The 16,535-nt window shown below is 39.7% G+C and overlaps 1 protein-coding gene across 5 annotated transcripts in view; it reads right to left on the minus strand.

Moving 5' to 3' along the window:
* Nucleotides 1-16,535, minus strand: part of LOC140738594 (uncharacterized) — a 156,063-nt gene that overhangs the window by 119,809 nt on the left and 19,719 nt on the right. For all 5 annotated transcript variants that reach the window (XR_012101407.1, XM_073066125.1, XM_073066114.1 and 2 more), the window contains exons 5-6: nucleotides 11,950-12,000; nucleotides 9,026-9,148 (exon numbers count right to left, since the gene is read on the minus strand). Coding sequence is in view for 4 of the 5 variants with exons in the window: in XM_073066125.1 (XP_072922226.1) it covers nucleotides 9,026-9,148; nucleotides 11,950-12,000 (174 nt within the window). In the remaining variant the exon portion in view is untranslated. The remainder of the gene's footprint in view (nucleotides 1-9,025; nucleotides 9,149-11,949; nucleotides 12,001-16,535) is intronic.

Genomic DNA, 16,535 nt, shown 5'->3' on the forward strand with positions numbered 1-16,535 from the left:
ACTTAATCTGATTAGGGATAGTCAGCATGGCTTTTCAAGAGCAGCTCGTCCCTTATGAGCCTGATTGAATTCTTTGAGAATGAAACAAAACACACTGATGAAGGAAGAGCAGTGGACATAGTGTAGATGGATTTCTTAAAGGGATTTGATAAAGTTCCCTATCGAAGGTTCATTCAGAAAGTAAGGAGGTATGGGATTCAAGGAGGCCTTGCTTTGTGGATCCAGAATTGGCTTGCCCACAGAAGACAAACGGTGGTTGTAAATGGTGTATATTCTTCTTGGAGGTCAATGACCAGTTGTGTTCCGCAGGGATCTGTTCTGGGACACCTCCTCTTTGTAATTTTTATGAATGACCTGGATATGGAAGTGGAAGGGTGGGTTAGTAAATTTGCTGATGACACAAAAGTTAGGGGTGTTATATTTAGTCTGGAGGGACGTCAAAGGTTACAGCAGGACATCAATAGGATGCAGAACTTGGCTGAGAAGCAGGTAAGAGTTCAACCCAGTTAAGTGTGAAGTGGTGCATTTTGGAAGGTCAAATATGAAGACAGAATATAATTTTATTGGTAAGACTCTTGGCGATTTGGAGGATCAGAGAGATTTTGGGTTCCGTGTCCATGCACAGGTTGACAATGTTAAGAAGGCGTACATTGAGTTGGCCTTCCTCAACCGTGGGATCGACTTCAAGAGCTGTGAGATAATGTTACAGCTATATAAGACCTTAGTTACATCCCATTTAGAGTACTGTGTTCAGTTCTGGTCACCTCACTACAGGAAGGATGTGGATACTATAGAGCATATATGTCAAACTCAAGGCCCGCGGGCCAAATCCGGCCCGCAGTGGAATTATCTTTGGCCCGCGAGATAATATCTAATTACTATTAAAGCTGGCCCCAGTAATCGAAGCGCCTATGGCGTATGATATGGCTAAAGCTGAGTTTATTCAGGTACCAGGTTTTCAGGGTTTTTAGTGTTTATTCGGCAGTCTTGCTCGGTCGGCAGTCTTCTTCATAAGAAACGGAATTTGTAAAGTGAAACACTTTGTAGTTATAGCAGAGACTGAGACACATGAGAGCAGGCTGAAAAAACGGAGGCAACGAAAGCTGCGTTCGCACGCGTCAGACTGATCCGGCCCACATGAAGCTGCATTTTGCTCAATCCGGCCCGTGACCTAAAATGAGTTTGACACCCCTGCTAGAGCATAGGTGTCAAACACAAGGCCCGCGGGCCATATCCAGCCCGGCGTACAATTATATCCGGCCCGCGAGATCATTTTAGATAGATCTATTATTTTAATTATTAATGGCCCGGCGATATGAAGCGCTGATAACACGCAAACTACAGACCCAATAATGCAGTGCAACAGCTGCCGATAGGCTACCCGGGAACATTCCCGTGTCAAGCGTCTGTTGCTGTATACAACGCTATTCTGAAGTCAAAGCTACAGTGTAATGGGACACTAAAGGCAAAGTACGACACTGCAGGGCCTGTACAGTTTATTCGCTCCATTCCTGAAGCAATGCCTCAGCTCCGTCTACATGCGGCTCGAACCTTGTGCATGTTTGGTAGCACATATCTGTGTGAGAAGCTTTTCTCAGTGATGAAAATTAACAAAACATCACACAGGAGTCGTCTCACTGATGAACACCTGCAGTCCATCCTGAGAATCTCCACAACACAGAACCTTACACCAAACCTAAACGAACTTATTGCCAAGAAAAGATGCCAAGCATCCAGCTCTGACAAAATGGCATAAGAGCAAAGAAAACTGAGTGTTTTGATTTGTTGTTGTTTTAACTTCTGCTGAAAAGCACAAATTTTATTTATATTTTCAGGGTTTTTTTGCAGCATGCTCATATTTCTGACTTGTATAATACTGACAGGAGATATTTTTATGGAGAGCAAAATATTTAAGTTATTTAAAGTTTTAGTTTATTTTTTCTGGAATAATATTCCTGTCTGTTTTTATTCATATTTATGTTCAAAAAATGTTTAGTTTTAGTGTGTTCAATAAATGTTTATCCTGTTCGGCCCGCGACCTAAAGTGTGCTTTGAGTTTTGGCCCCATGTGCAATTGAGTTCGACACCTCTGCATAGAGAGTTTACGGAGGAAGGATGTTACAAGGACGTTGCCTGGATTGGAGAGTGTACCTTGAGAATAGGTTGAGTAAACTTGGCTTTCTCCTTGAGCGACACATGATGAGTGGTGACTTGATAGCGATGTATAAGATGCTGAGAGGCATTGATCGTGTGGATAGCCACAGACTTTTTCCCCAAGGCTGAAATAGCTAACACGAGGAGGCATAGTTTTAAAATGCTTGGAAGTAGGTACGGGGGGGGGGGGGGGGGGGGGTGTTAGAGGTAGGTTTTTCCACACACAGACTGGTGGCTATGTAGAATGCACTGCCAGTGATGGTGGTAGAGGCGGATACAATAGGCAGGGACTTTTAAGAGACTCTTAGTTGGGACATGGAGCTTAGAAAAATAGAGGGCTCTGCAGTACTGTACAGAAATTCCAGGCAGTTTCAAGAATAGGTTACACAGTTGACACAACTTTGTAGGCCAAAGGGCCTGTATTGTGCTGTAGATTTCTGTTTCTATGTTGTAGAGCAACTTCATGTCATCTTTTAACCATGATTTTTTTCTAATGTATGCTGTTTCATTTCTTGTACTTTTTTTTTCTCTTACTATACCTAGTGTTGTAAATGGGTGTTATGTGTTCTTCATGCCAGATGTTGCAGTCCTGGATGACCCAGAGACTCCCAGGGAACTACATCGGCAGCTTTTTGAAGACTGTGTTAGGGATCTGGAACAGCAGCTGGATGACCTATGGCTTGTATGGGAGAGTGAGGAGATCATCGATCAGAGTTGCTGCAGAGTAGTCACCCCAAAGTTGCAGCAGTCGAGTAGCTGGATGACTGTCAGAGGAAATAGAAATGTGAATAGGCAGTTAACGCTGAGGAACCCTGTGGCCATTCCCCTCAATAATAAGTATGCCATTTTAGATACTGTTGTGGGGAATGCCATGGAGACCAGGTACTTGCACTGAGATTGCGTCCGTGGTGTAGAACGGAAAGAGGGAGAAGAGGGGAGCAGTAGTGATAGTGGACTCAATAGTCAGAGAAACAGAGAGCAGATTCTGTGGATGTGAACAGAACACCCGGACAGTATATTGCCTCGCAGGGTCAGGGACAATACGAATCATGTTCATGGGATTTTGGAGGGGGAGGGAGAGCAGCCAGAAGGTATCAATGACATAGAAAGGAAAAGCAATGAGGTCCTGAAGAGGGAACTAAGAGAGTTAGGCAGAAAGCTGAGAAGTAGGATCTCCAGGTAGTCATTTCTGGATTACTACCTGTGCCATGTGATAGTGAGGGTAGAAACATGATGCACAGAGGCACATTAATGCATGGTTTAGAAGCTGGTGCAGTGGGCAGGGCTTCAGGTTCTTGGATCACTGCCACCTCTTCTGAGGGAGGTATGACCTGTACAAAACTGACGGGTTGCACTTGAACCCGAGGGAGACCAATATTCTCGTAGGCAGATTTGTTAGAACTGCTGGGGAGGGTTTAAACTAATTTCGTGGGGGGGGGGGGCACTGGAACCACGGTGAAGGGACTCAGCATTAGACAGATGGTTAAGAAAAAAAAACAAAAGATAGCATGCAGTCAGACTGTCAGGAAGGGCAGGCAGATGATAGGGCTAAACTGCAGCCAAGCAGGGTGAGTATCAGTGTATTGGGGATGCAGAATCAAAAAGGGTAGTAAATACTGTACTCAAAGTGTTAATCTGAATGCACGGAGTATAAGAAATAAGGTGGATGATCTTGTTGCACTATTACAGATTGCCAGGTATGTTGTTGTGGCCTTCACCAAATTGTGGCTGAAGGATAGTTGTAGTTGGGAGCTGAATGTCCAAGGTTACACACTACAGCAGAGGGATAGGAAGGTAGGTAGAGGGGGTGGTGTGGTACTGCTGGTAAAGAATGGCATCAAATCAGTAGAAAGGTGTGACATAGGATCTGAAGATGTTGAGTCCTTGTGGATTGCGTTTAGAAACTGAAAGGGTAAAAGGTCCCAGATGGCAGTTATATACAGGCCTCCCAAAAGTAGTTGGAATGTGGACCACAGATGACAACAGGAAATAGAAAAGGTATGTCAAAAGGGTAATGTTATGATAGTAATGGGAGATTTTAACATGCAGATAGAGTGGGAAAATCAAGCTGGCAATGAATCTCAAGAGTGAGAGTTTGTTCAATGCCTACAAGATGGCTTTTTAGAGGAGTTTGTCATTGAGCCTACTAGGGGATCAGCTATTTTGGGTATTATGTAATGAACTAGAGGAACTTGAGGTAAAAGAACCCCTCAGAGCAGTGACCACAATATCACAAGGGAGAAAGTGAAGTCCGACATAGCAGTATTTCAGTGGAGTAAAATGAATTACAGTGGTATGGGAGAGAGGAGTTGGCCAAAGTAAATTGGAAAGAGCTGCTGACAGGGATGACAACAGAGCAGCAATGGCATGTATTTTTGGGGAAAATGAGGAAGATACAAAATAGATGCATTTGAAAAACAAAGAAATACTCAAATGACAAAATAGTACAACTGTGGCCGTCAAGGGAAGTCAAAGCTAATGTAAAAGCAAGAGAGGGCATATAACAAAAGAAAAATTAGTGGGAAGATGGAGGATTGGGAAATTTTTTTAAAAACCTGCAGAGAGAATCATTAGGAAGGAAAAGATGAAATATGAAAGCAAGCTAGCAAATAATATCAAAATGGATAGTTAAAGCTTTTTCAAGTATGTAAAAAAAGAGAGATGAGAGTAGATATAGGACAGCTAAAAATGGGGCTGGAGAAATAGTAATAGGGGCTAAGGAGATGGCAGATGAACAAAGTGAGTATTTTGCATTTCCCGCCAAACACTACATGCTGCATCCGCAAAGGAAACAGCATTATGAAGGACCCTATGCACCCGTCATACAATCTCTTCTCCCTCCTGCCATCTGGGAAAAGGCTCCGAAGCATTCGGGCTCTTACGACCAGACTATATAACAGTTTCTTCCCCAAGCTATCAGACTCCTCAATACCCAAAGCCTGGACTGACACCTTGCCCTACTGTCCTGTTTATTATTTATTGTAATGTCTGCACTGTTTTTGTGCACCTTATGCAGTCCAGTGCAGGTCTATAGTATAGCTTTCTCTGTGTTTTTTTTTATTACGTAGTTCAGTCTAGTTTTTTTGTACTGTGTCATGTTAACTATGGTCCTGAAAAACATTGTCTCATTTTTACTATGCACTGTACCAGCAGTTATGGTCGAAATGACAATATAAGTTGACTTGACTTGCATCAGTCATCACTGTGTAAAACACTATTAAAAGTGTGTCAGATATTGAATGGTGTGAGGGAAGAGAAGTGAATGCAGTCTGTCACAGTCTAGATTTTAATTATGGATCTAGAGCAAATATTCACAATCAGTTGCTGTTTTAAAATTGATATTTATCAGAGAAAATAATTTGGAATTATTCATTCTACAGGAAGTTTTTGAAGTTCCAAATGAAGGCCCAATTCAAGGTGAGTATTAATTTTCATGTGGATTTTTCAAGCATTAGTAATGTAATGCCACTATATTATGAGCTGTCACAAACATTCATTTCCATTGGACTTGCAGGCAGTCAGTGCCCAGGACAAGTCAAAGCTAGTGTAAAGGCAAAAGAGAGGGCATACAACAAAGCAAAAATTAGTCGGAAGACAAAGGACTGGGAAGCTTTTAAAACCCTACAGAGAACAACTAAAAGAATCGTTAGGAGGGAAAAGATACAATATGAAAGCAAGCTAGCAAACAATATCAAAGTGCAGAGTAAAAGCTTTTTCAAATTTGTAAAAAATAAAAGAGATGAGAGTGGATGTAGGACTCTAGAAACTGAAGCTGGAGAAATAATACCGGGAGCCAAAGAGAGTGCAGTTGAAATAAATGAATATTTTGCATCAGTCTTCACTGTGGAAGACACTAGCAGTGTGCCAAATGTTGAAGGGTGTGAGGGAAGAGAAATGAGTGCAGTTACTATTTCAAAGGAGAAGGTACTTAAAAAGCTGACAGACCCAAGGATACAGAAGTCACCCAGACCAGATGAACTGCTCCCTAGGATTCTAAGAGGTCGTGGTAGAGACTGTGGAGCCATCATAAATTACTGGACTCTGGCATGGTGCCAGAGGATGAGAAAATTGCAAATGTCACTCCACTCTTTAAGAATGGAGGAACACAGCAAAAAGGAAGCTATAGACCAGTTAGCCTGACCTCAGCAGTTGGTAAGACGTTGGAGTCAGTTGTAAAGGGTGAGGTTTTGGAGTACTTGATGACACAGAAGAAGACAGGATAAAGTCAGCATGGTTTCCATAAGGGAAAATCTTGGCTGAGGAACTTGTTGGAATTCTTTGAAGAGATTACAAGTCGGATAGATAAAGGGGTTGCAGTGGATTTTGCATATTTGGACTTTCAGCAGTCCTTTGCAAGGTACCACATATGAGGCTGCTTACCAAGTTAAAAGTCCATGGTATTACAGGAAAGTTAATGGCCTGGTTAGACCATTGTTTGATTGGTCGCAGGCAGGGAGTGGGAATAAAAGGACCCTTTTCTGGTTGGCCGCCAGTGACCAGTAGTGCTCTGCAGGTGTCGGTGTTGGGACCTTCGCTTTTTCTGCTGTATATCAGTGGTTTAGATGATGGAATAGATGGCTTTGCTGCCAAATTTGCAGATGATATGAAGATTTTATTATTTATTCACTTATGGAATATGGGCATTGCTAGCTAAGCCAGCAGTTTTTGCCCATCCCAAATCACCCTTGCGATGAGCTGCCTTCTTGAACTGCTGCAGTCCCCGAGGTGTAGGTATAGATTAGTGGAGGGGCAGGTACTGTTGAGGAAAGGTAAACTGCAGAAGGACTTAGATTAGGAGAATGGGCAAGAAAGTGGCAAATGAAATACAATGTTGTAAAATGCATGGTCATACACTTCAGAGGTAGAAATAAACGTGGAAACTATTTTCTAAACAGGAGAAAATCCAAAAGTTTGAGATGCAAAGAGACTTGGGAGTCTTTGTGCAGAACACCCTAAAGGTTAACTTGCAGGTTGAGTCAGTGGTGAGAAAGGCAAATGCATTGTTAGGATTAATTTCATGAGCTCTTGAATACAAGAGCAGGGATGTGATGCTGAAGCTTTATAAGGCACTAGGGAAGCCTCACCTTGAGCGTTGTGTACAGTTTTGAGCCCATCTCAGAAAAGATGTGCTGGCATAGGAGAGGGTCCAGAGGTGGTTCACATGGATGATACTGGGAATTAAAGGGTTATCATATGAGGAACGTTTGATGGCTCTGGGTCTGGAGTTGCTGGAATTTAGAAGGATGAGGGGGAATCTCTTGAAACCTTTTGATTGCTGAAAGGTTTTGAATGTTTCCCATAGTTGGGGAGTCTAGGAAAAAGGGTACACCGTCAGGATAGAGGGGTGTCCAATTTAAACAGAGATGCAGAGAAACTTCTTTAGCCAGAGGGTGGTGAATTTGTGGAATTTGTTACCACAGGCAGCTTTTTACTGCTGTATATCAATGGTTTAGATGATGGAATAGTTGGCTTGCTCCCAAATTTGCAGATGGTACGAAGTTAAAATCACTAAAGAACCTTATATCTCTTGCAACAATCTGCAATCTCTTTACAAATTTGTTTCTCTGAATCCCTAGGACTGTTGTGTGGTCTGTAACATAACCCCATTAACAACTTAATCTTTGGAATATATCTTTCCTGTATCTTTGGAATTGCTGCTCTGCCATTATCCCTGCTAGTGTACCTTGCAATCAACTTTGGCCAGCTCCTCTCTCATGCTTCTGTAATTCTCTTTACTCCACTACAATACTGATACATTTGACTTTAACTTCTCCCTCTCAAACTGTAAGATAAATTCTATGATATTATGACCACACCCTCTTAAGGGTTTCTTTTATCTTCAGCTCCCTCATCAAATCTGGTTCATTACACAACAACCAATTCAGAATTGGTTTTTCCTTAGTGGGCTCAACCACAAACTGCACTAAAAAACCATCTCATAGGCAACCTACAAATTCCCTCCAGCACCAACCTGATGTTCCCAATCTATCTGCATACTGAAATCCCCTGGATACTGTTCAGAGGCCTGTATATAACTCCCATTAGGGTCTTTTTACCCTTGTAGTTTCGTAACTCTACCCACAAGGCTTCCATTTCTGCCAATGCTTTACAGAGCTGGGAAACAAATCAGCAACAAAAATCGCATACATCTTAACAATGCAACCTGCATCAAAGCCATTAATGCCACTGAAACAAGCAATGCCATTCAGTACCTTATCAAGGTAATTGGCTGCAGACCACAAGACCATAATACATAGGAGTCAAATTAGGCCACTCTGTCCATAAAGTTTGCCCTGCCATTCTCGTCTACCAACATTGTCTCACCCGTAATTCTCCAGAACACAGAAGCAGGAGGTAAAATTCATTGCGTACACTATCAATCCTGGAAACTGCCTTTTCTGAGATCTCCCTTTTGGAAAGCACTGTAGAGCTATTAAAACAAAAACTTCACGCTCTTAGAAATTATTTCCCCCCAAGCTATTAATCTGATGAATTATTCTGGTTAGCTGCTACCCACCCCACTCTATCTATTACCCCCATCACTGCACTGTAAACACTTTCACCACTTTTTATAATACTATTTACATCATAAACACATGCAGGTATTTATGTATTTTATTCAGTATCTGTACTTTAACCCCCACCTTTATTTTTTAATATAACTCTTTATTCTTTATAATTGTTGAAAGTTGTTGTTTGCTGCATGTTGCGCCAACACACAAATTTCTAATACAAGTAAATGTATATGGCAAATCAAGTTTATCTGAAGAAAAGAAATCAAGTTTATCTGAAGAAATCTGAAGAAAAAGAAAAAGAAATGATGAGTATTGAAGTGGTTAATGAGAACTGCTTTAATATTTTGTTTTCATACCTTTCTTCGTCAATAATAATAGAGCCATCTTCAGCTACTTTAACTCGTGGACCCAAAACTGCATCATCAGATTCTTCATCTTCTTCCTCAATATTTGCAGCATTGTTACTGCCCACTTCTGGCCTATAATGTCAGAGGAAGGGACGTTAAAAATGCCACTTTACACTCTGCTGCTGCTGAAGTGATAAAACAGTCAGAGAAACAAAATTCATTCCAGTTTTACATTAATTAAAAATAAAGCTTCCTTTGCAACTAATATATTTTTACTACATTTGCCAAGAACTTGTAGCAGTGATTAGGGCCATGATTTTCAGTTTCTATTTTCCAATTAGTATGTGTTTCTTTTATTGACAACCAACAGATGCCAGGAATGTATTTATTAACTTCTTACTCCTACGTTAAAATTTATTCAAATAAAAACTACCAAAAACAACTGTGACTTCATATACATAGTTTACTTAAGTTTCTTGTAAATTTAAGTTTAGCTTTAATAATCAAAGATATACTTACTCTTTAGCAAAAATCTTATCTAACAGACTATCTAAATGCTTACCAAAATTAATACATATGGATCAAACAGGATTTATTAAAAATAGACAATCGGCAGATAATGTAACTCGGTTATTTAGTATAATTCATTTAGCGCAAAAGAGGGAGGAAATGAGTGTGGCAGTTGCTTTAGATGCAGAAAAAGCATTTGATAGATTGGAATGGGATTTTTTATTTAAGGTATTGGAAAAATATGGATTAGGAGTATCTTTTATAAAATGGATTAAAACCTTAAATACTAATCCCAAAGCTAAAGTAGTGACAAATGGTCAAATTTCAACATCATTTCAGTTAACAAGGTCAACTAGGCAAGGTTGTCCATTATCACCTGCTTTATTTGTGTTGGCGATAGAGCCATTAGCTGAATTAATTAGAATGGACCCAGACATTAAGGGTTTCAGAGTTAATCAGGAAGAATACAAGATTAACTTATTTGCTGACGATGTTCTGCTTTATTTAACAAATCCATTGCACTCGTTGTGTAAATTATCCTATAGATTAGAAGAATATGGGAAAATATGTTATAAAATAAATTGGGATAAAAGTGAAATTTTACCTCTTACTAAAGGAGATTATAGTCAATGTTGATTAATAACTCAATTTAGATGGCCGGCAAATGGTATAAAATATTTAGGTATAGGAGTTGATAATGACATAAAGAACTTATATAAATTAAATTACTTACCACTATTGAAAAAAATTCAAGAAGATCTTGATAAATGGATGGTATTACCAATAACATTAGTAGGTAGAGTAAATACCATAAAAATGAATATATTCCCTAGACTACAATACGTATTTCAATCACTACCAATACAACTACCCCAGAAGTTTTTTCAAGAGTTAAATAAATATGTGAGGAAGTTTCTTTGGAAAGGTAAGATGTCAAGAATATCGTTGGAAAAATTGACATGGAAATTTGATCTAGGAGGGATACAACTTCCAAATTTTAAGAATTATTATAAAGCAAATCAACTTAGATTTATTGCATCTTTTTTTGAGAAAGATAAACCGGCATGGATTAGAATAGAACTAGATAAAATAGGAGAAAATACACCAGAAGATTTTATATATAAATGGGAATCTAAATGGATACGGGAAAAGAAAGAATCTCTTATATTAAAACATTTGATTGACTTATGGAATAAGATAAATGTTGACAAAGAAATCCTTATTAGCAAAGAGATCTTTAATTCAAAATAGACTTATTCCTTTTACAATGGATAATCAACTTTTATATAATTGGTTTCAAAAAGTGATTAGATATATAGGAGATTGTTTTGAAGGAGGTATATTAATGTCATTTGATCAATTAAAGAATAAATATAAAGTATCAAACAACACTCTTTTTTGTTACTTTCAACTAAGGTTTTATTTAAGAGAAAAATTAGGTCAATGTTATTGCCGAAATCTAATGAAATAGAAACTTTAATTCAAAAAGGAAAGATTAAAAAATTCATCTCTTGTATGTATAACTTGATTCAAAAACAGGCAATTAAACAAGGAGTCCATAAGTCAAGACAAAAATGGGAAAGTGACTTGAATATTAAAGTTGAAGAAACAAATTGGACAAGACTATGCCTTGATAGTATGACAAATACAATAAATGTCCAGTTAAGATTAGTGCAATATAATTTTTTACATCAATTATATATTACACCACAAAAAATAAATAAATTAAACCCAAATTTATCCGATCAGTGTTTCCGATGTAACCAAGAAATTGGTACTTTTTTACATTCTACTTGGTCTTGTTCTAAAATTCAACCTTTTTGGACAAATTTAAGTTTTATTGGAACAAATTATTGGAACACAACTTCCACATAATCCAATATTACTTTTACTAGGCGATATTGAAGGGATAAAACCGAAACCCAAATTGAATAAATATCAGAAAGAATTTATAAAAATTGCACTGGCAGTAGCCAAAAAGGCTATTGCAGTTACTTGGAAATCAGATACATATTTAAGTATAGATCGTTGGAAGAAAGAAATTTATGGCTGTATTCCACTTGAAAAAATTACTTATAATTTAAGAGATAAATATGAAACATTTTTGAAAATTTGGCGCCCTTATTTACAAAAGACAGGATTAAATATATAGGTGCTCCGAAGATTAAATAATTGGTTATTTGGGGAAAGAAATAGATATATATACTAAAGTTATTACGAACTCCATGGAGCATGTGGGGATCTTCCAATATCCAGGCACTCTTACTTTTTTTTTTCTTTCTTCTTTTTTTTCTATAGGGATGTTAGGGGAGAGGGGTTAAGGGGAGGGGGGATGGGTAATATACATTTTTTTTTCATATACTTTTATTCTGTAATTACTTGAAAACGCAATAAAAAAAGTTTTTTAAAAAAGATATACTTACTCTTTATTTACAATTGGTGGAGATGGTCTTCTTTCCTCTTCAAATGAAGATCTACAAGGATTGAAAAAGTCGAATTTCACATCTTTAATTTCACAGAATGAGATAACATTCAATGTTAGAGGGTCACAGTAGAACTATGTGAATAACATTCAATGTTACAGTAGGTCAGTTGTTCAATGAAATGAATGACATTCAATATTACAGTGGTGCATGGTAGTTCAGTGATGTGAATAGTCACCTGGAAGCCTAGATTAACAGTCCAAAGACCCAAGTTCCCCTCCTAATCAGTTGCAAATGTGAATTGAGTTAATAAGCAGGCATTGGAAAAAAGAGAACAACTGGTCTAGGCCTTAGAGAACAAAGGGCTGCAAGAACCTGGCAAGTCAAGCAGCATCTGTGGAGGCACTGGGATCTCAACTGGAAAACCTTGACCATCCCTCTACCTCCACACCTGCTGCCTGGCCTGCTGAGTTTCCTCACATAGAGTTGAACCATGCTCGTCTATACACACATCCTTCTATATTCACACAGTTGAGAGCATCTTAACAAGATGTATCACTACTTGGTATGGAAACTACACTGCAGTAGACAGGAAAGTGCTCCATGAGCGATCAGAACTACCCAATGCATCACCAGCACTAGCCTGGCCACTATCAAGGACATTAATACAGAAAGGTCCTGGAAAAACATCATGAAGGATCCCAGCCACCCTGCTAATGGACTGTTTGTCCCACTCCCATCAGGGAGGAGGAGAAGTAGAATCCACACCAGGACCACAAGACTCAAAAAAAGTTACTTTCCCCAAGCAGTAAGGCTGATACAGCCACTAAATTCACGACTACTTTATCATCTGTTAGTTACTTTATGAACAAACACAAACACTTGCTGTGCCCAGCGTCACTCTATGGACATACAACCTGCAAGGTGCTAGAAAGTTTGTAAACCCTGTAGAATGTTTACTATTTCTCCATAAATATGACCTAAAGTGTGATCAGATCTTCATGTGTCCTAAAACTAGGTAAAGAGAACCCAATTAAATAACAAAAAACATTATACTTTTACAATTATTGAGAAAAATGATCCTATATTCAATGTCAAGATGAAGCCACACTCAGGTTAGAGGAACAACACATTGTATTCTGTCTAGGTAGCCTCCAACCTGATGGCATGAACATTGATTTCTCTAACTTCCGTTAATGACCCTCCTCCCCTTCTTACCCCATCCCTTATCTTATTTATTTATTTCCCTCTTTTTTCCTCTCTCTGTCCCTCTCACAATCACTCCTTGCCTGCTCTCCATCTCCCTCTGGTGCTCCCCTCCCCTTTCTTTCTCCCTAGGCCTCCCATCCCATGATCCTTTCCCTTCTCCAGCTGTGTATCCCTTTTGCCAATCAACTTTCCAGCTCTTAGCTTCACCCCTCCCCCTGCTGTCTTCTCCTATCATTTCGGATCTTCCCCTCCCCTTCCCACTCTCTAATCTCTTACTATCTCTTCTTTCAGTTAGTCCTGACGAAGGGTCCCAGCCCAAAACATCGACTGTGCTTCTTCCTATAGATGCTGCCTGGCCTGCTACGTTCCACCAGCATTACATGTATGTACATGTTGAAAAAAGTATGAGAACCTTCGCTTTCAGTAACTGGCATGACCCCCTTCTACAGCAGTAACTTCAACATTATTACATGCCTTTTTTTATTTCCTGTTGAAATTTATGTACCACACCCTGGGTACCATTCAGAGACCTGTATATAACTCCCATTACGGTCTTTTTTCCTTTGTAGATTCTTAACTTTACCCACAAGACTTCCATATCTGTCAATGCTTTAAAGAGTTAGGAAATAAATCAGCAACAACAACAACCTTAATTCAGTTCCATCTTAACGATGCAACCTGCATCAAAATCATGAATGCCACTCAGTAATTTATCAAGGTCATTAGATATAGTCCAGAACATAGGAGTCGAATTAGGCCACTCTGCCGATCGAGTTTACTCTGCCATTCTAGTCTACCATCACTGCAGCACCTGTATGTCTCCAGAATAAAGAAGTAGAAAAATTCATTGTGGATATTACCCATCCGGCTCTTGGTGTGATCTTTGCAGAATGCCCACTCCTAGGGAGAGTAGCAACTGCACTGAGTTTCCTCCATTACTAAACAATTTCTCTTACTGAGGACTGATGAACACTCTGGTCTTTTGAAATGCTTTTGTAGCCTTTTCCAGCATTCTGTGTCTCTACAATTCTTCCAAGGTCCTCTGAAAGTTGTTCTGATTGAGGCATGGGGAACATAAACTGATCTTTCTTGAGGAGAGCAGGCTCGGTCAGTAACCTGACATTGTGTGTCTTTTTGATAGGGCATGGCATCTCTACAACCTACACCTCCAATTCCATCACATTGATCAGAACTCCAAACAACTTTTGTAGAAGGCATTAGCAGAGGTTCACATACCTTTTCCAAATAATAATTGTAATATTGGATCGTGTTTCTCAATAAATAAATGAACAAGTATAATGCTTTTTGTGTTACTTATTTAATTGGTTCTCTTTATTATGTTTTAGGACTTACACGAAGATCTGATCATTTCAGGTCATATTTATGCAGAAACAAAGAAAATTCTACAGGGTTCACAAACCTTCTAGCGCCAGTGTTTGTATATAAATACATAATGTCTTTTGCATTCATAGTCATAGAGAAGTACAGCACAGAAACAGGCTCTTTGGTCATCTAGTCCACGCCCGAACTATTTAAACTGCCATCTACCATCAACCTGCACCCAGACGACAGCCCTCCATACTCTATCTATGCACTTCCCCAAATTTCTCTTAAACATTGAAATTGAGCTTGTTTGCAGCTCATTCCACACCCTCACAACCCTCTGCGTGAAGAAGTTTCCTCTTATGTTGCAATTAAACTCCTCACCTTTCACCCTTAAAACCTGACCTCTGGTTGAAGTCTGAATCAACCTCAGTGAAAAAAGCAACATGCACAACACACTGGAGGAACTCAGCAGGTCGGGCAGCATCCATGGAAACGACCAATGTTTCGGGCCGAGACTCTTAGTCAGAACTGAAGAGGGAGGGGGCAGGGGCCCTATAAAGAAGATGGGGGGAGAGTGGGAAGGAGAAGGCTGGTAGGTGCCAGGTGAGAAACCAATAAGAGGAAAGATCAAGGGGTGGGGGAGGGGATAGGCAGAAAAGGTGAAGAAGGAATCAATGTAAGGGGAAAGCACTATGGGCAGGATGCTAAAAGGTTGCTTACATTTGCCCTATTTATACCCCTAATAATTTTATCAAGACTCCTCTCAGCCTTCTATGCTCTGAAGAATACAGTCCTAAGCTATTCATACTTTCTTTGTAACTCAGGGCCTCCAGACCCAGCAATATCCTAGTAAATTTTCCCTGTACTCTTTCAACCTTGTTTACATCTTTCCTGAAGGTAGGTGACCAAAATTACACAGAATACACCAAATTAGGCCTCACCAACATCTTATACAATTTCAACATAACATCCCATCTTCTGTACTCAATACATTGAGTTACCAAGGAAATATGACACAAAGGCTGGAGGTGTGGATAGTGCGGAGGGCTGTCAAAGGTTACAGCGGGACATTGATAGGATGCAAAACTGGGCTGAGAAGTGGCAGATGGAGTTCAACCCAGATAAGTGTGAAGTGGTTCACTTTGGTAGGTCGAATATGATTGCAGAATATAGTATTAATGGTAAGCCTCTTGGCAGTGTGGAGGATCAGAGAGACCTTGGGGTCCGAGTCCACAGGACGTTCAAAGCAGCTGCGCAGGTTGACTCTGTGGTTAAGAAGGTGTACAGTGTATTGGCCTTCATCAATTGTGGAACTGAAGTTAGGAGCTGAGAGGTAATGTTGCTGCTGCATAGGGCCCTGATCAGACCCCACTTGGAGTACTGTGCTCAGTTCTGGTCACCTCACTACAAGAAGGGTGTGGAAACTATAGAAAGGGTGCAGAGGAGATTAACAAGGATGTTGCCTGGATTGGGGAGCATGCCTGATGAGAACAGGTTGAGTGAACTCAACCTTTTCTCCTTGGAATAGCGGAGAATGACAGGTGACCTGATAGAGGTATATACGATGATAAGAGGCATTGATCGTGTGGATAGTCAGAGGCTTTTTCACAAGGCTGAAATGACTAACCCGAGAGGCACAGTTTTAAAGTGCTTGGAAGTAGGTACATAGGAGATGTCAGGGATAAGTGTTTTTTTTTGTTTGTGTTTTTTTTTTACACACAGAGAGGGGTGAGTGTGTGGAATAGGCTGCCCGCAATGGCGACGGAGGTGGATACAATAGGGTCTTTTAAGAGACTCCTGGATAGGTACATGGAGCTTAGGAAAATAGAGGGCTATGGGTAATACTAAAGTAAGTACATGTTCAGCATAGCATTGTGGATCGAAGAGCCTGTGTTGTGCTGTAGGTTTTCTGAGTTTCTACATTTTTAATATGCCAAAAACTTCCTTTACAACCCTATTTACCTGTGGCACCATTTTTTATTAACTATGTACCTGTATTCAGAGATCGCTTTATTCTACCACACTCTTCAGTGCCCTATCATTCGATGTGT

This window comes from Hemitrygon akajei, chromosome 2 (genome assembly GCF_048418815.1).
Source record: "Hemitrygon akajei chromosome 2, sHemAka1.3, whole genome shotgun sequence".
NCBI classification, from domain to species: domain Eukaryota; kingdom Metazoa; phylum Chordata; class Chondrichthyes; order Myliobatiformes; family Dasyatidae; genus Hemitrygon; species Hemitrygon akajei.